This window comes from Thamnophis sirtalis, unplaced genomic scaffold (assembly GCF_051295495.1).
Source record: "Thamnophis sirtalis isolate CommonGarterSnake01/CBP01778 unplaced genomic scaffold, rThaSir2_p1.2 scaffold_10, whole genome shotgun sequence".
In the NCBI taxonomy this organism is placed as follows: Eukaryota; Metazoa; Chordata; class Lepidosauria; order Squamata; family Natricidae; genus Thamnophis; species Thamnophis sirtalis.
In genome coordinates, this window is record NW_028261390.1 from 55,892,205 (window position 1) to 55,920,086 (window position 27,882).

A 27,882-nucleotide genomic window follows, 5' to 3' on the forward strand; every position below is an offset into this window, starting at 1 on the left:
GACCACTCCCACCAACACTGACAGGGCAACCAGTAGAATATAAAATTAGAGCAACTCCACTCCCTTCTAGAATTGATGATATTACCTAGTTTGGATAATGAAACAACCAAGCTCAGAGAACACCAAGGACCCCTCAGAAAATACTCAGTATTATTTTTTTATCAGGATTTGTAGTGATGATAACAGTAATTTATCAGCATTTCACAGAATTGAAGAAGTCTTTATCCTGACAGGATTAGAAATCTAGAATACAAAAAAAAGGAAAAAAATACAAAAGAGAGAACAATGAACACAGGGGAAACCAGTAAAGAACTTCAAACTACATATGAATTGCAGGTTTAACTGGCAGGTCTGTGGTATACAAAATAGATATAACATTACTAGATGGCATCTAAGGTATACATTACCATATTTTTAAAATGGCCAAATCTTACAAGGTCACCAACTCACATGAGTGTTTAATGATCCTGCATGGAACCATTGAAATTTCACAAATTTACTAATCTAAGATTTCAGAAATTTTAAAAATTGTGGGTTGTGTGTGTTTGTGTTTTTTTTTGAGGGGGTGGGGTGGAGACAGAACATTGTTCCTATTGTACAATGCTGTTCAAAACCTTCTGAAACAAGTCATTCCACTGGTTAATTGTTCTCACTGTTAGGAAGTTTCTGTTTAATTCTAAGTTTCTTCTCTCCTTAATTAGTTTATCTTTATGGTCTACCTGAAATGGTCAACCTCTTATAGGACATCCTGCTACTTAAGAATTAGGCTGGAAACTTCACATGAGATGTGAATGACTTTTTTCAAGTCCTTTAGGAAAAATATGAATGCCGTATTTCTATCCTTATTCAGATGTTTTGGATGGCATTCTGGATGAATTAAAATAAAAATTAAGTAGCAAGTTTAAACTTAATTCCAGTTTGTATAAACACATACTGTAACTGGGCATATATATTTAGAAATAAGCCTTACAATGTTTGAGTCACTTTTGATTAAGCATACAAAATGCTGGGAGGAAGGCACCGAAATTGACCTAATTAAAATCAATGAGACAAGTTATCCAGGATTAACATAAATCTAATTTATTTCCAAAGATATGATTCTATGCCTAAAATTGGGATTCTGTCCAGAGTGATTGCTTGAACAAAGATTGATGATTCAATAACTTCATAATTACTTGATGTACTAGATTAACACCACAAAATCAAACATGCTTTTTTATGCAGAATAATACATTACAGCTCTTTCTCCTATTTTTAAAGAGATTATCTGAGTCCAGCTTCAGGATTCCAGAGCTTACAGTTTCGATTATTGGAAAATAAGATCGGTGTCCCTCAAAGTTTGAGAGTTCCATATAACAGAAGGCACTATCGGGATAACTTCAAGGGAAAGGAATATGAATTATTGCTTAAATCAGAACAAGAGCCAACACTACTGCAGCTAGTCAACGTATGATTTTTCTCATTTACTATTTAACTGATCATGCAGAGTTGTGATCTAAAAGGGCTCATCCACTCTTGGGATTTGTTCACAGCTTTTTCTTTATTTATTTTTTTAGCTTAGTTGAACTTTGCCACACTGGAATAGGTATTGGTAAAATATAAGGAATTAAAAACTGGGTGGGTGTTCTGGTGGGATATGGGAAGGAAGGCTGCTACTCCTATTATTTTGTCTGTTGATGCTGTGTTTTGCTATGGCTAATCAGTAAGCACTAGCTTGCTAATTCACACATTGCAACTGGTGCAATCATTTGATGTTTACTTCCTTGTGTTTTATAAGGCATGGCTGGAAAGGACACCAGGACTTGAACCAGAAGGATTTAATTTCTGGGGAAAATTTGAAGCAAATGTACTTAATGGATTACAACAAGAATACGCAATAGTACAGGTACGTATTCCAATTTATCATGTTGTCCGTACCTAGATTAATAAAGGAGCTTTCCAGAGGTGATCAACATTTGTAGCAAAACTTCCTGGTTGCAGTTCTAACCTGCCAGTTAAACCTCCATATATGTATGAATTTCCATATGGATTAATATAAACTTGCTGAGGCATATATTTATGAATGGGCATGCATGGGTTCTGATTGCTTTTATTGAAATAATGAAAGCAGAATTGCAGTGAAGCTTTGGCCTTTTGGAAATGCATGCAATGTTGCAACATTGCATGCATATATAAGAGGAATAGGAATAGGTCTTACGTCATGATTGCACAATCATGGCACTGCTATTCTCATTTTGGCCTCCTTGACCATCATGCATAAGGTGACCAGATTTTCAGATTGGTAAAGAGGGACACCTTTGACCGGGGGGTGGGGGGGCTTGATTAAAAATTTTATACGGAGCAACAAAAATTTTCATACAACGTAAAAATAGTATTGTAATATTTTTTTTTATTTCAACATAACTACAATTTACAAATATAAATTGTAACTGTTGCCAAACATCAAAATTTTGATCACGTGACCATGAGGATGCTGGAATGGTTGCTAAGTGTGAAAATGGTCGCTAAGTGTGAAAAATTGTCATCAGTCACTTTTTTCAACGCCATTGTAACTTTGGTCACTATACCACCTTTCTTGCCACAGTTCTTAAGTGAATCTTAAGTGAAGATGTTATATCTTAAGTGAATCTTAAGTCTTAAGTGAAGATGTTATACAGTAGAACCTCTGGTCACGAACGCTTCTGACCAAAATATTCACATTCCCCCCCCCTGCTGATTTCCCCTTCTGCACCATTTTTTTTGTAAGCGCCAAATTTCCAAAATTAGGTTTGATTTATGACCAAATCAGTTTGCGACCAAAGTTATGGAACGAATTATGGTTGTGACCAGAGGTTCTACTGTATTCATGCCTTTACATACTCTATATCACTTCAAAATGTTGCACAGCCTTCATAAGTTTCTAATACAGATAAAATTAAATACAACATCAAAACCATAAAAAAGTAAAATTAACCTGGCTGGAAAATCCTATGCCTGTCTTGCTATTATTACTGACACACTTGCTGCAGTATTTGATGGTTAAAAGAAAAAAAATTGTTAAAATGTGTATTATGTTCACTCCCATGTCTTGTCTGCTGCGTTGATTTTGAATTCATTAAAAGAGCTTATTTTACATCAAATCCCTCTCATATTATTCTCCTATGTTCAATAAACCCTAAGAGACAGCATACTATCAATGTTCCCTCTAATTTTTTTTCAGTGTGAGCGGAAAAGTATAGTGTTTGAGCTGCACAGTTTCATGCCTGAGCACCTAAGAGAGCAACAGTTTGAACTGCTGTCACGTCTGCTGGACATTTGCACAACATTCCAAGCGTCAAGCGCCAATTGTGAGCGAGGTTTCAGCCTGATGAATGCCAGGCATGAAAATGTGCCACTCAAACACTATACTTTTCCGCTCACACTGGAAAAAAAAGGCTCTCTGCTCAGCTTTTACATTGTTAGACTGGCTAGAGAGAGACATGGCACCAACAGCCGGGGTCCTGGCATTTTGCAGGCAACCTGTCCTCTCACATTCCTTTGGAATGCAACCCATCACATTTGAATTAGATTTTGCCAATTATCCTATTAAAAGATAATCCTATTATTCTAAAATATGACTAACTCAATATTAAAAACTGTAAATATTTAATGCTGATAAATAATAGCAGTAATTGTTATTTAGTATGATTAAAATCAGTATTGATATATCAATATAATATCTATCAAAATTGACAATAAACACTAAAATAACAATACAAAGATATAATTTGGAATATAAATGTAATAAATATAATATATAAATGCAACATAAATGTAATAAAATAATTTATCATGAAACTCTCCCCCTTTAAAGTAGTAAGATCAATTAAATAGTCTAGCAAGTTTGGACTATATGCTATGTTATGTTACTTAAGAATATATCTACCTCAGAATCTGCAAAATGCCAGGACCCCGGCTGCTGGTGCCATGTCTCTCTCTAGCCAGTCTAACAATGTAAAAGCTGAGCAGAGAGCCTTTTTTTCCAGTGCGAGCGGAAAAGTATAGTGTTTGAGTGGCACATTTTCATGCCTGGCATTCCTCAGGCTAAAACCTTGCTCGCAATTGGCGCTTGACGCTTGGAATGTTGCGCAAATGTCCAGCAGACGTGACAGCAGTTCAAACTGTTGCTCTCTTAGGTGCTCAGGCATGAAACTGTGCAGTTCAAACACTATACTTTTCCGCTCACACCGAAAAAAAATTAGAGGGAACATTGATAGTATGCTGTCTCTTAGGGTTTATTGAACATAGGAGAATAATATGAGAGGGATTTGATGTAAAATAAACTCTTTTAATGAATTCAAAATCAACGCAGCAGACAAGACATGGGAGTGAACATAATACACATTTTAACAATTTTTTTTTCTTTTAGCCATCAAATACTGCAGCAAGTGTGTCAGTAATAATAGCAAGACAGGCATAGGATTTTCCAGCCAGGTTAATTTTACTTTTTTATGGTTTTGATATTGTATTTAATTTTATCTGTATTAGAAACTTATGAAGGCTGTGCAACATTTTGAGGTGATATAGAGTATGTAAAGGCATGAATACAGTAGAACCTCTGGTCACAACCATAATTTGTTCCATAACTTTGGTCGCAAACTGATTTGGTCATGAATCAAACCTAATTTTGGAAATTTGGCGCTTACAAAAAAAAATGGTGCAGAAGGGGAAATCAGCAGGGGGGGGGGAGAATGTGAATATTTTGGTCAGAAGCGTTCGTGACCAGAGGTTCTACTGTATAACATCTTCACTTAAGACTTAAGATTCACTTAAGATATAACATCTTCACTTAAGATTCACTTAAGAACTGTGGCAAGAAAGGTGGTATAGTGACCAAAGTTACAATGGCATTGAAAAAAGTGACTGATGACCATTTTTCACACTTAACGACCATTTTCACACTTAGCGACCATTGCAGCATCCTCATGGTCACGTGGTCAAAATTTTGATGTTTGGCAACAGTTACAATTTATATTTGTAAATTGTAGTTATGTTGAAATAAAAAAAATATTACAATACTATTTTTGCATTGTATGAAAATTTTTGTTGCTCCGTATAAAATTTTTAATCAAGGCCCCCCCACCCCCCGGTCAAAGGTGTCCCTCTTTACCAATCTGAAAATCTGGTCACCTTAGTCATGCCGGCACTTTAGCGTGCCCCTCAGCCGCCATTCAGCGAAACATGTTTCGCTGAATGGCGGCCGAGTTCTAAACTGCTGGCATGACTTTGAAGTGCCGGCTTGCCTTCCGCACGGGCTGATGTGGAAGGCAAGCCAGCACTTCAAAGTCATGCCGGCACTTTAGCATGCTGGCAGGCAGGGCTGGAGCGAGTGAGCGAGCGTGCTCCGTCCCGGTGGGTGCATGAGCAGAGCACTTTTCCAGCACTCCTGTGCCTGGAGAGCTCCGTCTGCATATGAGCCCGGGATCCGCTGCTTGCGCTCCCTTGCTCCGCCCCGCCACCCGCCTTCCCTATCTAGGGGCTCCTCCAGCAGAAGTAGCAGAGTCGTGTTGAGCGCCGCTCTTCCTTCCTCCGGGCTCTTCCTGCCCGGACGCCCAAAGCCTCCCAGCCCACCTGGCCCGGCGCGGGTCAGCTGCAGAGTGGGCAGCGATCCCACCACCATCCGCCCACTCACTCACCCCGCCCGTCACTTACTCTGAGTTCGGAGAAGAAGTGACGGCCCCAGGTGGCTCTTTTCGCAGAGGCTTTCCCATGGCTTCTCCGGAAGCGGGGCTGGAAAGGCGAGCTCGCTACCCCGCCCATCCGCCCACTCACTCGCTACGCTACCCCGCCCATGCGAGCGGCAGTGGATGGGCGGGGGAGCGAGTTGAAGAAGGCACCAAAATTAAGCGGGATCTTTTGGGAATGGCCCGGGACGTGGGAAAAATTATGAGAAGGCGTGCCTGTCCTGCCAAATGCAGGACGTCTGGTCACCTTAATCATGCAGATTCTACTGATGGGGAGAACAATCATCTATGGCAATAGTACATGAATGTCTTCTTAAATAGTTCAGTTCTCAAATGTTGATGTGCTGTAGATGAGGTTGACTTATTTTAATAAGTTCAGACACTGAATCAGATAATCTGACAAAATCTAAAGTTCTTATTTGGACATTTAAACAAATAAAATAGTCAAAATAAATTAATTCAGGAATAATTATATAGTTACAAGCTAACAGTTTTTAAGGATATATAAGAAAATGTGTCATTAATAAATGTGGTTATTTTGTTAGAATATAGACTGGTTATTCATTTCTATGCTCAAGTTTGTTTTAGGATAATAGTTCGGTATAGTCAATAAATTCCATCCATATTTAGGATACTCCATGCTCTTCCCATTTGCCTCCAGGTGTGTTGAAAGCTGCAGTCTTGGGAAAACTAGAGGACCATGTTAGAAAAAGTTCATGATCTATCAATTGATCCATAAGCAGAGGCAGCCAAGTCTGCAGTAGTTTCCTTTTCATGTTGACATTTTTGGTATTGGACCTGGGTACTTGAGAGACCGCCTGCTGCCAATTACCTCCCAAAGACCCATTAGATCACACAGATTAGGCCTCCTCCGGGTTCCGTCTACTGGCCAATGTCATCTGGCTACTACCCGGGGGAGGGCCTTCTCTGTGGCGGCTCCAGCCCTTTGGAACAAGCTCCCCGCAGAGATTCGGACCCTCACCTCTCTCCAGGCCTTCCGAAAAGCCGTTAAAACCTGGCTGTGTCGGCAGGCCTGGGGTCGATGAGTTGCCTTCCCCTCTCGAATCGTGTGGCTGTTGGTTGTTTTAAATTCCCTTGTACTTTTTTGTTGTAGCTCTTTGTGTTTCCCTTCCCCTCCCTTGGGTTTGTGCACCGCCCTGAGTCCCGCCGGGCGGCATATAAATAAAATGAATCTTGAACCTTGAACCTTTTGTGTTTTATTTTAATCACACATGCACACAGAATGAACCGTGATTGTCACAAGCTAAAGAAAGGACTTGTGGGAAAAAGTTGCGAATATATGAAATGCAAAGGGAAAATATTCCACATAAATGCAATTAGATAAGTAAAATGTGTTTTTTAAAAGAATAATTGTCTTTGAAAGGCTAAAGAAGACTCTGAGGAAAAAGAAGATCAAATGGCAGAACTTAAGAAGCAAAAAGAAGTACTTATGTCATTATTTGATGAAAAACTCCATGAACATCTTTTTAGTAAAGGTAAGCATAGTAAAGGCAAACACAGGTAGTTCTCGACTTACAACAATACATTTAGTGACGGTTCAAACTTACAAAAGCACTGAATAAAATATTTTATTATGAATAAATTGTGACCATTTTTCATACTTACAACCATTGCAGCATCCCCATGGTCACTTGATCAAAATTCAGATGCTTGACAACTGACTCATATTTATGACGGTTGCAGTGTCCTGGTCACATGATCATCTTTTATGATCTTCTGACAAGCAAAGTCAATGGGCAAATCAGATTCATTTAACCATATTACTGTAACAACCACAATGATTCATTTAACAAAAGTGGCATGAACAGTTGTAAAATGGGGCAGAATTCACTTAACAGCTGTTAAGCAACAGAAATTCTGGATTCAATTGGGGTCGTAAATTGAGGACTATCTGTAATAATAGAATTAGCAGAAGCGGATTTTCAGTTCTTGAGAGACAATATAAATATCTCCATTAGAAGTTCTGTATTATTTTCCACTTTTTAATTTTTGCAGGTGATAGAAGATTGTCCTATAAAGCAATGAAAGGAGCCTTAATGATATACTTCTACAGGTATGCAAAAGGTTATTGCCTCTGTAAATGGCTTTCCTAGTGTTATTTCTTTACTGAAGTGTTTGGTTTCTGTTTTAACATCCTTAACAAGCAGGATTAGGATTATTGAGAATAAGAAAATGAGTCCTTGCTTACCAACAATTTGTTTAGCAACCATTTGAAGTTATAACAGCACTGGGGAAAAAAAGTTTACAGTTCATTTACCAACTATTTACAAACTGTGCTGTATCCCTTAGTCACCTGATTGCCCTTGCAGCTAATAGATATTGTACTGTCCCTGATTTGTGGTTTTTAATCCCTGCCCAATTTGCAGAGCAGAGATATTGCATAGGAGGAGGGAGTAAGCAGTTCTACACATCAAAATCAGGTTGGGAGCTGTGGGCATGTTGTAAAAACAACTTAGAGCATTCTCTAGAAATCTTTCTCTCCAAGTGATTTCTATAGAAAATCTCTCCTTTGAGTCAGCCCAATTCCATTTTATTTAAAGCTATTAGTCAAATCTTTTGCAAACTGAATTGACAAACACCCCCCCCCCCCATGTAGAACATAAGAAAACAAATGGAGGAGAGCTGCACTAAATATTTACTTTGACCCTAAGCTTCATTTATGCCTCCTATTTACATTCAAACGAATGTAAATAGGAGCAGCAAATTTTGAGAAGCAAATTTAAAATCTATTTTCTGTTTTCTGCTGATTATTTTTAGCTGTTAAACTTTCTCAAATTGCTTTACCAATTATGTTTATTATTTTCTTTTTTTGCCTTAACACAAACTGATAAATGGGAATTCAATCAACTTTCTTCTATTATTTAAGAGAGGAACCTCGCTTCCAAGTTCCTTTTCAGCTTCTTACTTCTCTTATGGATATCGATGTGCTAATGACTAAATGGAGATGTAAGTTCTCTTTTGAGCATTCCTTTGATGCAAATAACATTGTTTTCATTTGACATTGCCACTATAGTCAACATGAAACATATTTTCAAGGCTGACAGTCTAAATATTTACTCAATATTTATTCCATCCCGGTCTTTTGGTTTCTGGTATGCATGCCAGAAGACCAGCTGGCCAGTGCACATGTGTGTGCTGGAACCCAGAAAAGCAACCGGCAATGGTTGGCGTGCCTGGAGAGATGGCTCTGCATGCCATAGTTTTGCTAGGTTTAAGTGATGAATACATTTGAAATACTAAGATAATGCTTCTGCCACGAAGTAATCCACATTTAGCAAATCATTTTATTTTAACCTTACTTCTGCTCATCTGGAATGTGGGATGATATCACAAAACTACTGTCAGCATTCCAAGTATCATGTAGAATTAAATCAGAGTCCAAGGCAAAACGATCCTTAAAGTTCCAATTTAATAAAGCAGACATCTGTGTAAATCCCAATTCTGGAAATTACATCAGAATCCCACCCAGTTAAAAGTTCATGATCTTGTCCCCACACCCACAATCCATCACATGGTCCAATCTTCTTCTTCCATGCTGGCATCTCCACCCAGCTGCTTCCAGTCAGGTGTGAAAGTGCAGAGACAAAAGATGACCTTGGCTTCTAGTAAAGAATGACAACAATACATACCACAATCCTACTCCTGTCTATTCCCCCCCTCCCATCAACTATACTAATGAAACAGTATAATGAAATAAGAGAAAGTGTGGCAGGCCAAAATTCTAAAAGGAATATAATTGCAGGCCTGACAACTACCTTATGCAGCAAAAATACTATATATGATAATATATTGTGTAATAAATATATTCCAAGGTTATGATCTTATACTCATTTTGGTATATCTAGGCTATATTAAATCCTGTAGAACATACTTATTAGACTTTTATGGTATCAACTTTGAAATAAAATAGGTATGCATCTATTTAATTATAAATAAAGTAGAATATACTAATATAAAATTTAAGTTTGTGGAACTGATGAAACAATTCTCACCTGCAAGTTACATAATCTTTTTATATCTTAAAATAGAAAATGAACTAAGTAAGTTTTTATATATTTAGATAACCATGTGTGTATGGTGCACAGAATGATTGGCAGCAAGGCTGGGACTGGAGGTTCATCAGGCTACCAGTATCTACGCTCAACTGTGAGGTAAGTTTAAGAAGTCAACTTCAGTTTTTGTTATTATTTATGAATGGCAAGACACATACCATATTCATATCAAAAATGGATGAAAATGTGAAGCAATAATTATTTGGCATCTACATACAGTTGTCAGCATTCCAAATATCATCCAAAATTAAATCAGAGTTCAAGGCAGAGCTTTCCTCAAAGTTCCAATTTATTAAGTACATCTATGGAAAACCCCAAATCTGAAAGCTTCCTGGGTTTCCCCATCCAGTTGAAAGTTCATGATCTTGCCCCCACAACCGCAAGTCCATCACATGGTCCAATCTTCCACTGCCCCACTGGCAGTTCCACCCATCCAGTTCTGGTCAGCTCAGAAGTGTAGAGAACAATGACCTTGGTTTCTAGAAGGAATTTTTTATTTTGACAACACATTCTACTCCTTACTATTCCCCCTCCCAATTCCCTACTAATGAAATAGACTAGTAGAACAGAATATTAGTGTGGCAGGCCAAAGATCCTAAAAGGAACCAGCTGCAGGCCTGACAACAGTCTTCTTAGCAATATTTCTTAGCAATATTTGCAGAGCAGATCTCATGCTTTTAAGTTTACAAGGGAGTTCATATTGATCTGTTTGTAGGAAACCACAATATGCTGTGGGTAAAGTATAAATGTTTGGCTACACAATTATGCTTTCTTCTTGTGTATATATGTGTGTGTGTGTGTGTGTGTGTGGTGTGTGTGTTTTATTTGTGCTGATAATAAAAAAATAATAAATAAAAATAAATAAAATTAAAAAAAAACACAAATATAACAAAGGCAATAGTAAAAATATTGGGTTTCTGTTGTGATGGACTCTTGTGATGAGCCGATTGACAGATGATGGAAGCAGTTAGCTTCCTCCCATAATTGGGGCTTACCAGGGGTTGTAAAAATCTCTCTCTCTCTCTCTCTCTCTCTCTCTCTCTCGAGTGTCACAACCCCTGGTAAGCCCCAATTATGGGAGGAAGCTAACTGCTTCCATCTGCCTTAGAGGCAATACAGCACAGGCTCGATTCCCAGTAAGGGTATGGCTAGCTGATGAGAGCTAAATAGCTTGAAATAGATCTATACTAGTCTCCCTTTATTTATTTATCAGCACAAATAAAAAAACATATATATATATATATATATATATATATATATATATATATATATATATATATATATATATATATATATATATATTCATTTATATAACCCCTTTAATCAAAGAAACAATTATTATAAATTATGACTAATAAGAGATCATCATTATCCCCACATCACAATTATCATCTGCAAGGTGAATGGTAAGTTGATTCCAACCAACATTTTTTGTTAATGCTCACCTTAAAGGGACAAATAAAGTTGAAATCTTCTGGACAATAGGTTCTTCCCAGAAGAAGAAAAACAAAGATGTTTGCCCTCAGTGTGTCCCCTTGCTGCAAACAATCTTTTGCTGCTCTATTGATATTAGTGAGCATTAGGTAAAAGGCTTTCCACACTTTTTATAGTTAAGGATATAATTAAAGTTATTATCAGAAGCATTTGAGATCACTAGAAAGCTCATAATATATCGGGTCTAGTGTTATAGGTTTTGCTTGTTATTATAAAATACCATGGGATTCAATTTCCATTAATGTTTTTCTTTTTTCTTTTTCAGTGACAGATATAAAGTATTTGTTGATTTATTCAATCTTTCAACTTACTTGGTGCCAAGAAGCTGGATCCCAAAACTGAATCCAACACTTCATAAATTCCTTTACACCGCAGAATATTGTGATAGTTCATACTTCAGCAGTGATGATTCAGATTAACAGCTTTACTTAGACAAGTATTACAAACCCCACACTTTTGATATATTGAGCTCTAGTTTGATAATGGTGATGGTGGCATAAAAGCGTGGAAGTTGTGGAGTCAACACACCTAGAGGCACTGTTTTTTTTTAAAAAGTATACTGTGTAGATTAATTACATGTATGTATGTATGTATGTATGTAATGTATGTATGTATTTATGCACAATATATAGTAATATAGATTTTAAAATATATATTTCAATTAAGTAATTATACAAATATGTAGAAATAACCAACTCAATTTTAAGCTTTACTTTTATCAGTTTTACCTCATTCATTAGGATGAACCAAGATTTTTCTGATTGTTGCATTAAATTTGTAATATATATATATGTTTTTAGGTTTATTACAGTTAAATTATGCCCTCAAATTTCCTTATAAAAGCTTGCTCCTGAAAAGAGTTTTAAAAAGTTGGAATAGAGGAAGGAAGAAAATTGCCCTATATATTAAAAAAACTGAAGAAACCAGAGATTTATATAAAATTGGCAATATATGCTAGAGTGGATTGCAAGAACATGTTATGCACATATTGGAAAATGGAAGAAGTTTTTATTAAATGTTTTTGAAGCAACCTTCATTTTTTTAAAATAAAGAAATGAGAACTAATGTTATCAGGAGAAACAGAACATTTGAAGGGAAATGAGATACTTAAGAATTGTGAGATATACATTAAAAATGATAGGTCAAAATGAATGGGTGCTTAATGGACGGAATACAAAGTATGTGACCAGTTTAAAAAAAGTTGAAGTAGTTTTTATCAGATGGTTGATGGAATTGACTTGCCTTCCTTTCAGATAAATTAGCTAATCTGCAATTATGATAAATTTCCATGTATTTCTTTCTGTTATTATGAACCAAAGTAGAAAACCATAGTGGGAGCAGTTTTTGAAGTTCAAATGCAAAGGAAGTAAGAGTTTTTAAAAAAATGTATCTTTATTATTAAACATATCAGATAATATTGACATGACTATACAAAAAGTGTTTCTTATGACCTTTTGAGACATTTAATTAAAACTTATTAAACTGTTAGAAATATTTCAACTGTGATCAACTATTAATTGCAAACACTTCAAAATTATCTACCATATTTTTCAGAGTATGGGGCACTTTTTTTCCTAAAAAAAAGAGGCTGAAAATCTGGGTGTGTCTTATACACTGAATACAGCATTTTTTGCCTCCTGAAACCCCGCCCCCTTCACCAAAATGGCCATGCAGAGTCTGTAGGTGGCTTTCAGAGAGCTCCTGGGGGCTGGGGAGGGCAGAAATAAGTGAAAAACGGGCTGTTTTTAGCTCAATTTTGCACCCCCAGCCCCCAGGAGTACTTACAGAGAACTATAAGCCTCCTAAAGACTAAGCATGCATTTTTTTTGACAAAAAAATGGCCCGTTTTTGTGAAAAATGGGCCATTTTTTGGGAGCCGCCTCCTTAAGGCTATTCATGCCTTTTTTGGGGGGAAAAACGAGGCTAATTTTTGTGAAAATTGTTTCACAAAAATGGGCTGTTTTGGGGAGTTTTGCAGAGTGCAAAAACTTTTTTTTTTAAATTGCCTCTTCAAAACCTTGGTGCGTCTTACGCTCCGAAAAATATGGTATATATGTATAAAAGACTTCCATCCCCTACTATTATCCAAATTGGCAATTCCAATTATTGCGGGATTCTATTCAATTTGAATCAAATTCATAAATGGCGAAGCAAAAACTACACAGAAATATGCTTCTAATCCCAAATGGTTTTCCAGTAGAATATAAAAGATAAAAAAGGGATAAACTGTGAAATCAACAACTACTTTTGAGAAGCTGGCTGGAAGATTGTTCTCAGATCCAATGATTGGTGTTATCTGAACATCAACAGTCCTTTTTTAATTCTATATTATAAACTAGTGGCTGCAATATTTGCCACAAATCCTCAGAAGCTAATTCATACAGATACAGCAGAAACTGAATCAGCAATACCTAGAGAGCAAGAAAAAAAGTTACCATTTAAATTTTAGAAAATCTATTATTTCTTTTAAATTTAAAAAGTATTTTGACTTTTCTTAATCTAAGTCAGTGTTTCTCAACCATGGCGACTTTAAGTCCTGCGGATTTCAACTCCCAGAATCCCCCAGCCAGCATAGCCAAGTCGCCAAGGTTGAGAAATACTGATCTAAGTAGTTAACAGAATAACAATAGAACATCTATAAAATATAACACAAAACATAAATATCTATATCAAAGTAAAGTTTTCCAGTGTACAAAATACTATCTGAAAATTCAAACTGTAACAAAAGACTATTACAGTAGGTGTTGTGTAGGGAATCATTCACATTTAAATTCAATACAAATAACCAATTTTGTTGTATTTAAATACAATGACAATAATGATTATACTATTATACAGAATCCAAACTTACCACAAATATTAGAACCCATTTTAACATGAGCATAGCCGTTTATTCCCCATGTACGTCCCCAGGAGTTCCGTACAATCCAATAGGGAATGACACCTGTAAAATGATTTTGTTAAGTATCTAAGTATTTCTCTTTAAAAATAAAAAGGGAATCTGGTTTCTTAGGAAGCCAAATTGCCGTCATGTCAGTTCGGAAATGCACTTGCACCATTGTAAAACATTGTGCCAACCTCTCTCGTTAAATGACCTCATTTTGGGTGCTTGAGAAACTTACATATTTACAACTGGTTGCCTAATGCCCAGCAATCATGCAATTTTCTCTGCTGGCTTTCCCAGAAAGGCAATTGGGAAGCCAGAAGGGAAGGTTGCAAGTGTAGAGAACATCAGATATAAGGTCTATGTCTTCAGCTTGTCACGGAATTTCCCCTCCCTTCCACTCAGGAAGTGTGCATGTTAGAAAAACAAACTACAAATCTGGTAAAAATACTAGTAAACATAAGCATTTGGAGCCTTTCAGAATGTTGCTGTTTGCTAGCATTTTTCTTTTCTCTGAACTTTCTGGGCCTTTCAGAAGGAAGGGGAAAATGCTAGCAAATGGCAACACCAAGGCTGGTGTTCACTAAATTGTTCACCAGTTATAAGTTCTGTTTCTTCCCTAATCCTGGAGGAATGGACCTCAAATATGACAAAAACACTCGTGATCATTAGTGGATCACCTTAGTGGAGCAGGGAGAGGGCACATCCCTTGGCATTTAATTATCACAATTGGATCATTCAGCGGGCCAGGCTAGTGTCATTATGCAAAGCAGTCACATGGCCAAAGGTGGTATTCAGCAGGTTCTGACCAGGTTCTGGAGAACTGGTAGCGGAAATTTTGTGTATTTCAGAGAACCGGTAAATACCACCTCTGACTGGCCCCATCTATTCTCTGCCTCCTGAGTTGCAGCTGATCGGGAGGAAATGGGAATTTTGCAGTATCCTTCCCCTGGAGTGGCGTGGGAATGGAGATTTTCCAGTATTCTTCCCCTGCCACGCTCACCAAGCCACGCCCACAAATAGTAGTAAACAAATTTGAATCCCACCACTGCACATGGCATGCCACTTAACCACTTTGCTGAAGTCTGCTATTTCAGGTCCAATTCCAATTGTAAGTGGAGGTCTGGCTGTATGAACAAATGCAGTATAGGTATCTGTATCCAAGTACAGACTTTATAATTATAAAAACTGGAACGATGGATTTAAAATGAGAAATTAAGCTTGTAATATAATTTCAGGTATAATAGCCAATTTATATATATATATATTGATACAGTCAAGGAATCTATGCAAGGCCTTCTCATAAATAAATAGCCAACATAAAACTATTTTGCACTGAAGTAAATAACAAAATAAACAAATGAAAGTTTACCTGTTCTATCAAAACCAGTTACAACCACAGCGTGATTTTGTTCCCCACTAGAACAATGATGTTGTATGATACCACCAAGATAATCTTGCCAGCTAAGAGCATCTACAACTACTGACAAAGGACCCCATTTAATCAGCATCTTCATCATTTCATCTTCATGTTTGCTGCAAGACACAGAAATAATGATATATAGTTAGAATGCAATACTCAAAACACCACTCTGATATAAAACAGTTCTGGTCAATCTATATCAAGAAGCTGACCATTCCTGTGTCTATTCAGAAACTGGAGTAACTTGTGCCAGTGAATTTATATTAGGAAATATTTACTATCACTGTACCAATAATTAAATAAAAATGTTATTCAAATGAAGCAAAGAACATGGGAAATGTATAATCAACTCTGTAAATTTAATTCAAATGCAGAACACCTCAATGCAATGGACCAGGTAGAGCGAGTGTCCCATTAAAGGCAAATATTTGACTTTAAATGAAAATTTAACTTGGATGGACTGATTCATTGAATAGGCTTTTTACATTATTTGGTGATGAAATCAAAAGTTGTTTACTGTAGGGGTCCCTAACCCACAGTCCATGGACTGGCACCGGTCCACGGCATGCCAGAAATTGGGCTGCACAAACAAGCAAAGTCCCATCCGCAGGATGCAGGCAACACACAAAATCATGCCCACTTCGGTCCATGGAAACTTCTCTCTACACAAAACCAGTCCTTGGTGTCAAAAAGGTTGGAGGCCACTGATTTACTGTATCCAAAGTCTGCTGAATTGGGTGGGAGAGGAGCAAGGGGAATGTTGTTAAATCAAGGCAGTGTCAGCGTTCCAAATACCATGTAGAATCAAATCAGAATCGAAGGCAAAACTATGCTTAAAGTTCCAATTTAATAAAGCAGGCATGTTGGCACATAGCTGTGGGATCCCAACTCTGGAAGTTACATCAGAATCCCACCCAGTTAAAAGTTCATGATCTTGTCCCCCCACCCACAACCCATCACATGGTCCAATCTCCTTCTTCTATGCTGGCGTCCATGCCCAGCTTCTTCCGGTCAGGTGTACTGGTGTGGAGACAAAGGATGGCCTTGACTTCTAGCAAAGAATGAAAAACAATACATTCCAAAAATCCTACTCCTTCTAATCCCCCCTCCCATTGACTATACTTAAAGAAACAGCATAATGAAATAAGAGAAAGTGTGGCAGGGCAAAATTCTAAAAGGAATATAAATGCAGGCCTGATAGGCAGTTTGTAAACACATACTTAATAATTGAGTTTAGTTCCCAGTCCCAATCCAATCCCAATCCAATCTATATGGTATTACCTGTCAGTTGAATCATTGGTTGAAAAGATGCATGGAATAGATTATTCGATATTAGGCTACTCTATGTCTATCTAGCAGCTGCATCTACCATGTTCATATATAGCAGTCCTTGTCTTACAATCACAATTGAGCCCAAAATTTCTGTAAGTGAGACAGTTGATAAGTGAGTTTTGCCCCATTTTATGAGCTTTCTTGCCACAGTTGTTAAGTGAATCATTGAAGTTCTTACGTTAGTAACATGGTTGTTAAGTGAACTTGGCTTCCCCATTGACTTTGCCAGGTTACGAAAAGTGACCACATGATTCAGAACACCGCAACCGTCATAAATACATGCCACTTGCTAAGCATCTGAATTTTGATCATGTGATCATGGAGATTCTGCAATGGTCGTAAATGGGGAAAATGGTCAAGAGTCTTTTTTTTTTCATTTCTGTTGTAATTTTGAATGGTTACCAAACAAACTGTTGTAAGTTGAATACTACCTAGTTATAAAAAAGAGGAACTGAATTGTTAGATCTGACTTTTCTGCTTTCCTTGCTTGAACAGAACTGCTTGTTAAAACATGTATCTAGAACTATTTACATACTGGTTTGAACAAGCAAAAGAAAATGAATAGTTTTCATTTATGTACTGGCATTAGTAAATATTAGTTAATTATTTATACAGATTTATGAATAAATATTGGATTTCAACTATTTGCAAACATTTGAGATTTTCTTTTTTATTCTGGTTGTTCTGATGAGTTATATAAACTGAAACAGCTTTGTTGTTTTCAGTATCGCTATTTATTCTGGCCACATAGGAAAAGAGTCAGTACATTGCAAACAGTATCTATTTCTTTTTAGGGACAATTGGGTAAATATATAACATGTATCTGTCTCCTCACAGATTGACCTGATTTGAAAAAGATGCCCTTTACCACATATTTTAAAAACCATTCTGCTTTGTCATCAATAGCGTGTTACATTAAAAGCAGAAAAGTATTATGCTTTTTGCCACATGTACGATGGATACATTTATTGTGTCTGGAGACTCAAGAAATTTATTTAAAATTCTAAAAAGGAAGAGAGGGACAGAATCCAAACTACTATTAAATTTATTGAGAACTATGAAGTAGCTATCATTTCAAGAATATTTGTTAAGTTTTTACTGTGTTGATGACATCCACTCATTGTTAAGCTGATTATACATTTGAATACAGACAAAGGATGCAGACAATCTAAGCATAGATATATAGGTAGTCCTTGTCTTCTGATCACAATTGAGCCCAGAATTTTAGCAGTAAGTTGTTATTGCAAGTTAAGCACGTCACATTACCTAACTTGATTTTATGACCATTTTTGCAATAATCATAAGAGTGAATCACAAACCACATGGTTATTGAATTACTTTTAAACAGTATAAATGGCCCATCTCTTCATCCAGTGGATCCAACATATTCAGGAGTGTTTTTTGCCATTTTCTAAAACAGCAAAGCCTTGCAAATCATGATTACATGACTGTGAGACAGTGCAACCTGGTCATAAATATGAGCTGGCTGCCAAGCACCACTGTGATGGGTTCCACCACAAAACCGCGGTAGACTAAAGCGCGCTCGACGAAAGCGCGTACATGACGTCATCACAGCGTGACGAAAACAGCACGCTCTGAGCGGTAAACTTAAAATTAACGCGTAAATCTAAACCTAACCCCCCCAAACCTAACCCTAAACCGAACCCTTAACCTAACGCTAAACCTATCCCTATACCTAACCATTAACCTAACGCTAACCCTTAACCTAACCCTAAACCTAACCCTAACGCTTAACGTAACCCTAACCCTAACCCTTAACCTAACCCTAACCCTTACCTTTATGTGAATCGGCTTGCTTTAAAAGCGCTTTTTAAAGCGCCCTTTTTTCTCCGCGGTCGTATTTGTCGTGCTGCTGATGACATCAGGTACGCGCTTTAATCGGGCGCGCTTTAGTGGGCCGCGGTTTTGACGGGTCACGCTGTGATGTGACTGCAGGGGGTAGATGCAGCAATCATAACTTCAAGGACTGATCATATCTGCTTTTCTGAAGTCTGCCATAATTTCAATTGCTTGTTAACCAACTGAACTATCTGTTTTATATACCAATTCCCTATTGCTATAGAACCAATTTTTGAACATAACTCCAATTGTCCCTCATCACACAGATCAGATGAAGCTGTGACATCTGGAAGGTGGATGCTTCTCTACCTTAAGCCAGTCAAGGAAAAAAAACCATAAACATAATCATTAAGTATTACCTTAGATCATATGCAACATAATCTGTTACTGAGATTCCAAAATCAGAACGTCTGAAGTAATGGCACAATCCTGCATGAGCTTGAAACGGATACTTCGAATCTCTCACCAGTTTCACATGTGTCTTCGGGGAAAAAAATCAATGATTCATAATTAAATATCAATATATTTATGCTTTCCAAAGATATCTTTGATGGGTTCTATGCAAGAGGGCTAAATAATATTCTAGTCAAACAAGCATGAAATTCCTTTTTCTTGTATTGCATACTATGAAGAGAAAGAGATCAGGAATCTAAAACTGTTGTCAATCCTATTTCTAAAGGGATTTGTGGAAAATATTTGAAGAACATATGTAATTAACAATATAAATATCAATATATTTATGCTTTCCAAAGTTATCTTTGATGGGTTCTATGCAAGAGGGCTAAATAATAGTCTAGTCAAACAAGCATGAAATTCCTTTTTCTTGTATTGCATACTATGAAGAGAAAGAGATCAGGAATTTAAAACTGTTCTCAATCCTATTTCTAAAGGGATTTGTGGAAAATATTTGAAGAATATATGTAATTAACGCCTGGGCACATGGTCAATATAGCCATTTCAAGCCAATCCACTAGCTTGAAAAATCAATATAGCAGTGGAGGGTAATTTTTGCATTAGTATGACATCAACCAAAGCTATTTTTAAAAAATAATTATAAGATTTGTCTTCTCTTCACGAACACTATTAACTTATCAATAGAGATTTTAAATAAATACCTCATTTAACCAACTCAGCGCACTAATAGTTGAACCCCCATTGCAACCATAATTATTATATGAACAATCGATGACTTGCTGTACACTGAGTTCTTCCAGAGTGTTTCTTTTAATTGCATAAGCAGATTCTATTCCACTAACAACACTGAAAGCCCAACAGGCACCACACTGAAAGAAAAAAAATCCCATGGGTATTATTCTTTGACTAACAGTTTAAGAAAGCATGTTTACTATACATATTATGTTATCTCACTGCACTACTTATGATTTTTTATGTATAAAGTTTACATATAATATTCAATCTATTTTTCAAGAAAACCCCTTTTGATTCCTTTCAGAGAGGTGGACAGATATTGGTTGGGTTTTTTTTTTTAAATGCAGACGTTTTTTCTAAGTACTTTCAGACTGTTGCAATATAATTTTTAAAAACCTAGTCTCTAGTCTGGCATAGGGTTTACTCAGCACACTTTGAGCCCATCATGATCATTCATCTATCTTATGTCACAGGTGTTGAAAGAAATGTCCTTTTGGGTTCAGCTCCAAGTGGGGAAGATGACACTGGAGACATGGAGGCTGCTTGGAAAGATGGTTTATTGTTGGACAGGGCCACATGGCTTGAGCCCTGAACAGAAAAGGTGTTCCAGCTTACCAGTTGGAAACACTTCTACCATTCTTAGGGGCTGCCTGCAGTTTCGGTTAGCATACAGCTAATCCGGCAAGGTATGGCAAAAGGGGTTGAAATCCGAGCCCCCCCCCCGAGACCTGCGGACGTCTCTGAGGTCACTGGATCTCCCCAAACCTTCACTGTCTCTCCGGGACAGCTAGGGTCATAAACGACCCGTCCATTTCTTCCGGAATAGGGGAATTTCAGGAATGGCCTGAAACTCCGTCTTCTCACTGCTAAGCCCCGCCTTCTTCCTCAGAAAGATGGTTTATTGTTGGACAGGGCCACATGGCTTGAGCCCTGAACAGAAAAGGTGGTCACATGGTTCAATGTTGGTGAAGAAGAAGAGAGAAGGGCTGAGGAAGGGGCTTGCTAGGCTTTTTATACCCTGTTTAGTCCCACCTCTCTGTTTCCTGTTCCTGTGTAAGAAATGTATTCTGACTGGTTGTCAGACTCCCATGGTGCCAGGCAGGGGGCTACTCTCTAGGCTGTGTTGAGTCCAGGTATAGATGAATTCTCAGATGCCAAGTGGAGAGTTGAGTAATATCCCTTCCCCCTACAGCTGCAGTGAGGAGAAGTCTTTATTATGTAAAGTGGGCTAGCCTGGCCATCTTAATGGCCCATTAGCTGGGGATGGGCAGAAAGCTATAGGCAACTATTCTGTCTTTTAAAACATGTTTCTTTTCACATCCAGAGAAATATTCTGCCTTTTCAATATTTCCTAGGATATTTCATTTTTCTGGGAGAGGGCTGGGTGATAACTTCCCACACAGGTTTGTAAAGATTAAATGAGAATGAGGGAAAGAACTCTGTACACTGTCTTTAGCTCCCAAGTAATAAATTAAATATAAATTACCATAAGTAAAAGCTGCACCATGCAAATCTAAGGCATAACGCATTACAACACTTAAGTTGAAAAGAATGCAGAAATATTTTTCCTTATAAATTGTGGCTCCTGTAATTACAGCGTAAGGCTGCCATAGAATTAAAATATGTTATGGCCAAAACTATTAACACTGAGATTAAGTAAAAAGAAATAGACAGTTTACCTGTCTTTGATTTTTCACTTCTGTAACAACATTCTTGTCCCGCCAATCAAACTTTGGTGGCAAGGGTGAGTCTGTTCCTTGTAATGCAACTTGAGGTACATATCTGGGAACTTTAGAAGACCTACTTTGTAGGTAAATAGCTTTAATATAAAAAACAATTCATTTATTTTGACTTTACCACAACTGCAATCAGTACAGATATTTTGTTTTGAAAGTAAACACTTAATACATTTTAATTTAATACTAATACAGGTCATTTTTGCAGCAATAACGATCCAACATGTTCAAAGCATGCTCTTTGCCTTTTTGAAACTTCTTAAGGATAATATCAAATTCTGAGAATGCATTCATCCAGGATAAAGGGGTACCACCGGCAAAAAGTAAATTTGGTAATATGTTCTGTACCTTTAAATTCTTCAGCAGACAAGTGAGAAAACTGATTTATTCCGTACAAAGCAGTAATATTGTCACCGAAGGATAATGAATTCCAGTGCTTAATCCTCTTAATACTTTCCTGGGAAAATAAATAGACCATAAATAGACTTCAAACCCCCTCCATTAAGTGAACCAGGCAAAAGGAAGAGGGTGCTCGGGGCCCGAAATTTAAAGAGCAACACCGCAAGCCGGGGAATCGGCGAAAAAAACAAAACAGAAGAGGAAGCTGAAAAGCGGAGCCTCCCAACTGAGCCTGCGCAAGAAAAAGGGTGGTGGGTAGATTACCCACGACGGGGGATGGAAGGAGCTTTTTCGTGCTTTCGTACCTACCCGCAAGGCGCTTTCTTTCTTCCACTCGCTGCCCTTGGGATTGCGAAAGGGGAGGGAGAGATTTGCCGGTGCAAATTCGGAGCGGGAGCCATTCCCAAGAAAGGGAAGCAGGATTAAGAGCGCGCACGGCCATCGGATCATGAGAGCGCGTCGGATTTCCCTTTCGCTTTCGCCTGGCCCCTCCTCCTCCCGCTTAAGCGTAGAGGTCCGGCGAGGTTTTGTCCGGTTTGGCTGGAGTAACCCTTTGTAATTAATCGCCTTTGCTACTTGAATATTTGCAAAAAGTACAAAAGTGCCAAAAGATAAGGAACAAGCAAAAGAGACAGATACATCCCACGGTACACCCAGACATAAAAAAAACGAAGCACTAAACCTTTACCACGTACTAATCATCTTTCCTTTTAAAAAGTGTGTCTAATGCCTTCTAGTCAGTATGGACTTCTGGCAATGTCTGGATTAGTCCTTGCAGTTTTCTCAGCAAAGGGTTTTGGAAGTGGCCTGCCATTGCCTGCTTCCTAGTGTAGAAAATTATCACCCAGCCCCCTCTCCCAGAAAAATGAAATATCCTAGGAAATATTGAAAAGGCACGATATTTCTCTGGATGTGAAAAGGGAGAAACGTTTTAAAAGACAGAATAGCTGCCTCCAGCTTCCTGCCCGTCCCCCTTTGTCAATGAGCCATTAAAGCCTAAGCTAGTACACTTTACATAATAAAGAGTTCTCCCCTTCAGGTCCAGAGTGATGAGATTAAGGCATGATAATATTGGCCCTTTACCCACATGGCATCTGAGAACTCAACCAAACCTGGAATCAAAATGCAGCCAGAGAATTGCCCCTGCATGGGCCATGGGAGTCTGACAACCAATCAGAATACAAGCTGAAGATCAAAGGCCAGAGAGGGTATAAAACCAGGGACTCAGCTTCTCTTCCTCCCTTTTTCCTTCCCTTCTCTTCACCAACATTGAAGCGTGTGATCACCTTTTCTGTTCAGGACTCAAGCCATGTGGTCCTGTCCACCATTAAAATCATCTTTCCAAGCAGCCTCCATGTCTCCAGTGTCTTTCCCCCCACTTGGAGCCGAACCCAGAAGGACATTTCTTCCAACACTAGGGCTGAGAGAAAATGACTTTTATTTATGTGTGTATGTGTGTTTTGTTACTGCCACGCGGAGTTGGTTTGTATTTAGCGCGTGATTTTGATCCTGGAGACTTTCTTAGTAGTCACATGCTCCTTATCCATATTCTCCTTAGTTTGCTACTAGTCCCTTGTATAAACAGTTTGGGGAATTTTGATGACACCTTTAGGAAGAAGATTGAAGCGAAAAAAAGAATTGAGAAGCTCTACTCTCTCCACATCCCACGCCGATCCAAGCAATCAGTTTACCCTTTCCTTTTCTCCCCTCCTGCAACTAACCATTATATTGTTTTTAGTATATAGCAGTAGACTAGCAGTAGACTTATATACCGCTTCATAGGCCTTTCAGGCCTCTCTAAGCGGTTTACAGAGAGTCAGCATATTGCCCCCAACAATCTGGGTCCTCATTTTACCCACCTCGGAAGGATGGAAGGCTGAGTCAACCCTGAGCCGGTGAGATTTGAACCGCTGACCTGCTGATCTAGCAGTAGCCTGCAGTGCTGCATTTAACCACTGCGCCACCTTGGCTCTATATAAACCTAAGATTATTTTGTGGGCTATACATTTAAAAGTTTTTTTAAAACATTTATGCAAAAGTGAGCAAATTATGGGTATTCTTTCTTAGTGATTACTCTTAGTGCAACTGAAAGTTCCCTATGCATACACAATGGTTTTCTAAACTGCTCCCTATTTTTCTCAGGGGCGGTGGTGGTGAGCGGTAAGGGAAGTGAGCACTGTGATGAGGGATGGCCAGCCTCCCTCGCCACTGCAACCTCACCTTCCATGTGGAGCCTCTGCCGGCCGGGCACCTCCCATTTTGCCCCATGCATGGCACACTTGCTGTTGCGTGCTTGCCAGGGTGCTTCCTCCTCTTTGAGAGCCGCCTTGCAAAATGTCAGAAAATTCCCCATTTTGCAAGGCGGCTCTCAAAGAGAAAGAAGCGGGCGTGATGCTTCTTCGGAGGAGCCGATGCAGGAGGGGAGTTCAACACAGCTCTGGCCTTGGCTCCTCTGAAGAAGAATAGAATAGATCAGTGTTTCTCAACCTTGGCAACTTTAAGTCCTGTGGACTTCAACTCCCAGAATCCCCCAGCCAGCATAGCTGGCTGGGGGATTCTGGAAGTTGAAGTCCACAGGACTTAAAGTCGCCAAGGTTGAGAAACACTGGAATAGATCAGGGCAGTGTGCTGCTCCAGGAACGCCAGCATCCCGAAGAGGTCTGCTGGCTGCAAAGCGCAGCATGAGGGACACAGCAGGGCAACACAGCTCCAGCAGCAGCAGTGCCCAGCTGCCTGGGATCAGGCCTGCTGTGGCGCCCTTGCACGCAATACCCGCCCCCTCCATCCCCACTCTGATCCCAGGTGGTCGTGTGCTGGTGCTGGAGCTGCGTTGCACCATTGGGTTTTGGGACTTCTGCCCCTTGTGCCGCACTTTGCAGCTGGCGGAGCCCCATGCAGACTTCTTTGGGGTACTGAGTTTCTTGGACCCCTTTCCTCATTGCCCACCCCAATATCTGCTCTGATGGCAATTATGGCTAAAAGGCATTTGGAAGCTGCAGCTGCTTCTTCCCCCTCCCTTTCGCAGAAACTTCTCTTGCTGCAGAATTGGGATCACTCTGCCTTTCCTGGCTTTCAGCTTCTCCTGTCCGATTATCTTCTCCTGGCACCCCTCCTCACCCCTGCACAGGCTCAATTGCTGCTTTTTTGGGGGGGGGTGTTCTGGTTTTGCAGGCTGAGAGGAAAAGAGGACTGAGGAACAGGCCCTCCAAGGCTGCCCACCACTTGTCATTTTTGCAACCAAATTCTCCCCCCCAAACAGAGGACCCCCCCCCCCAACCCAAATATTGTAGGGCAGAGCAGGCTGGGCAGATAACTGGGCAACAGGTGGGGGAGATGCTACAGCAGCTCTGCTGTGAATGGAGGGAAAGAAAAAAAGTTCGGATTGTCTCTGCTGCAGCAGCACTTAGTTGAATGCTGCAGAGAGAAGCAGAAGTCCCCCCCCTCCATTCACAGCAGAACTATTGCTCCCTTTATGGTCTCTCCTGGCCCCCTACCTCCCAGGGGTCAAAGTACCTGAAAGGGACAGACAGGTTGCGGCAGCTCCCTTCCAAGCAGGCTCCGAGTCCCTTCCCTTCTCTCTCTCTTTTGGCAGTGGGGGAAGAAAAAAAGTGCTCCAGGAGGGCAAATGGACATCAAGGGGCTGCTACACATGTGCCTCCTCCATTTATGCAAAGGCAGAGCCCCCTCCCCACTGCAGGGTGATCCAAAGAGGGGATGGGAATGCTGCAGAAAAGGCTGCCTTCCATCCAGGCCCGCATGCCTCTCATGCTGTCTCCACGGGGCTTCGGACTCCGAAACAGCCCACTGGCTTCCCACCCAACCACCTGCCTGCTCTCTTTGCAGATCGGCCCATCCAACTGACGGTGCTACTCCGGTTACTCGGCCTGTGGAGTCTGGTGCTCCCGGGGGAAGGAGACTTGGCTGTGGCCCATTCCCCACGTGAGGGGCTGCCCCCCCCGCTAGCATCTTCTGTCTCTTGCTCTGCTTCTTTGCTGGTGGTAAGCAGCAGTGCAGCCGAGGAGCAGGCAGGTGGCTGGGTGGAAGGCAGCCTTTTCTGCAGCATCCTCTTTCCCTCTTTGGATCGCCCTGCAGCGAGGGGGGGGGGGCTCTGCCTTTGCAGAAATGGGTGGGCACAGACACATTTCCCTCACAACCCTGAAGTCTCAATAATCACGCAGGAAAGTGAGACTGAAAAATATTTCAAGGACAATGCAAAAGTTGCGTGATTTCTAACTTTTTTAATGAGCTTGTCATCAGGAAAAGTTGGTAATTTCCATGTCTTTACATAGGAAGAAGGTGTGCTGTATAATACATGAGATACAGACTTTTTTTTTTGTATCTATGTGACACAGACCTGCAATTATTTTTAGTGTGCTTATACAATTTTTAATGTTTGGGGTGAATGCTGAATTTGTTATAATGGCGGTGCCTTAATAATGTTAACTAGTTTAATCAGGTACAATTAGCAACTAGTTTAATCAGGTACAGTTAACAATAATGTTAACTAATATAATGAGGTTAGCAGTTTCTTTTCCTTAACCAATATCAGATTCTTCCATTTGTTGGAAGCATATAAGGGAAACGGGCATTTGAAAATAAGATAAAATGTTTAAAACGAGCAGTTGATGATAATGTTTCATGTGGTGAAATTAAGGATATTAAAGAATAATTTTCTCTACCAGACTTTGACATTCTATACTATATTGATAGGAAGTAACACAACCACGGACAGACGGTAAGTAAGCTTATATGCTCATAGGAAATATTATTTTTGGATGTCCCCATTATTCTGGCATGCATACAAATTATGTTGGTTCATATTTTATTTGTGATAGTTATTTTTACATGAAGAAATAAAAATAAAACAGAGGAAAATCTTCATGTGGAAGCTGCTGGTTTTCAGTCTCACAACTTTATATTATTTTCAGATTTTATTGAAGTTGAAAATGATAACAGCAAAAACTAGGGCATGAATTACCATCAGATTTTAAAGCAAAATAACAGTTCACTATTTTAAGTGACCTATTTTATTCTTTTGTTGTATTATAGAAGCAGCTCCTGCAAGTTTCTCCTTGAATATTAAAAAGGGGAAAATATAAGGTGACTGACACAACACACATATACACATGCACATACTATTTGAACAGGCTAAATTTTTAAAAATGTAATTTTCTAGTATCATTCAGTAGAATGCATAGAAATTCAAGCAAATTTCCATTTGCTTCAGTTTGGTGTCATATTGTTTGCAACATGCAGAGACTCAATTATCAAATTGTGAGCTCTTCTCTACACAGAAAAAATTAATATGATTGTTTTAGCAAAGCCACTAGCTTTATCTGTTGCCAGACACATTTATATTTTGGAAGTACACTGTCAGATTTCTCTCGAACATGTGTCTCTAAGGATCATAGATGGAGGCATAATGATTTTCTCTCCTTCTCTTACAACTCAAACAAATTTTAATAGACTAAAACAGTATTAAAAGGCTACAAAAGCATTGCATAGCATAGATTTTTGAATCAAATGACTCATACATTTCTTCATTAAAACTTATCAGAATGTCCACAAAATCTATTTAAATCATGAAACTTCAGGAAGAAACAGTCCTTTTGAGCCAGACTGTTTGAATAATTGTCCTTTTAAGTGCTTTTTCTAAATAACTACTTTAATAATTTATTTCTATGTGACAGACAGCTTTGGGCAGATAATATATTTTTACAGAACTATGAATGATTGTCATATCAAACATTCTAATTAACATACATTCCTGAAGATAGATCTCTTGTCTGTCTGTCTGTCTGTCTGTCTGTCTGTCTGTTTCTTTCCATCT

At 38.8% G+C, this 27,882-nt stretch overlaps 2 protein-coding genes across 3 annotated transcripts in view; one reads left to right on the forward strand and one right to left on the reverse strand.

Moving 5' to 3' along the window:
* TDO2 (tryptophan 2,3-dioxygenase) overlaps positions 1 to 11,792 on the forward strand; it is a 29,125-nt gene extending 17,333 nt beyond the window's left edge. For both annotated transcript variants that reach the window (XM_087724652.1, XM_087724651.1), the window contains 7 exons: positions 1,261 to 1,447; positions 1,778 to 1,885; positions 7,087 to 7,198; positions 7,719 to 7,776; positions 8,590 to 8,669; positions 9,784 to 9,874; positions 11,535 to 11,792. In XM_087724652.1, coding sequence (XP_087580778.1) covers positions 1,261 to 1,447; positions 1,778 to 1,885; positions 7,087 to 7,198; positions 7,719 to 7,776; positions 8,590 to 8,669; positions 9,784 to 9,874; positions 11,535 to 11,688 — 790 coding nt within the window. In that variant the 3' untranslated portion in view covers positions 11,689 to 11,792. The remainder of the gene's footprint in view (positions 1 to 1,260; positions 1,448 to 1,777; positions 1,886 to 7,086; positions 7,199 to 7,718; positions 7,777 to 8,589; positions 8,670 to 9,783; positions 9,875 to 11,534) is intronic.
* An 850-nt stretch (positions 11,793 to 12,642) lies between these two features.
* CTSO (cathepsin O) lies at positions 12,643 to 22,526 on the reverse strand. The gene is made up of 8 exons (XM_087724653.1): positions 22,362 to 22,526; positions 22,002 to 22,110; positions 21,597 to 21,736; positions 19,884 to 20,051; positions 19,128 to 19,249; positions 15,526 to 15,689; positions 14,121 to 14,213; positions 12,643 to 13,680 (listed from the first exon to the last, which is right to left on the reverse strand). Exons 1-8 carry the CDS (start codon positions 22,500 to 22,502, stop codon positions 13,646 to 13,648), a joined length of 972 nt encoding a protein of 323 aa, XP_087580779.1. The 5' UTR covers positions 22,503 to 22,526; the 3' UTR covers positions 12,643 to 13,645.
* Positions 22,527 to 27,882: the final 5,356 nt, after the last annotated feature.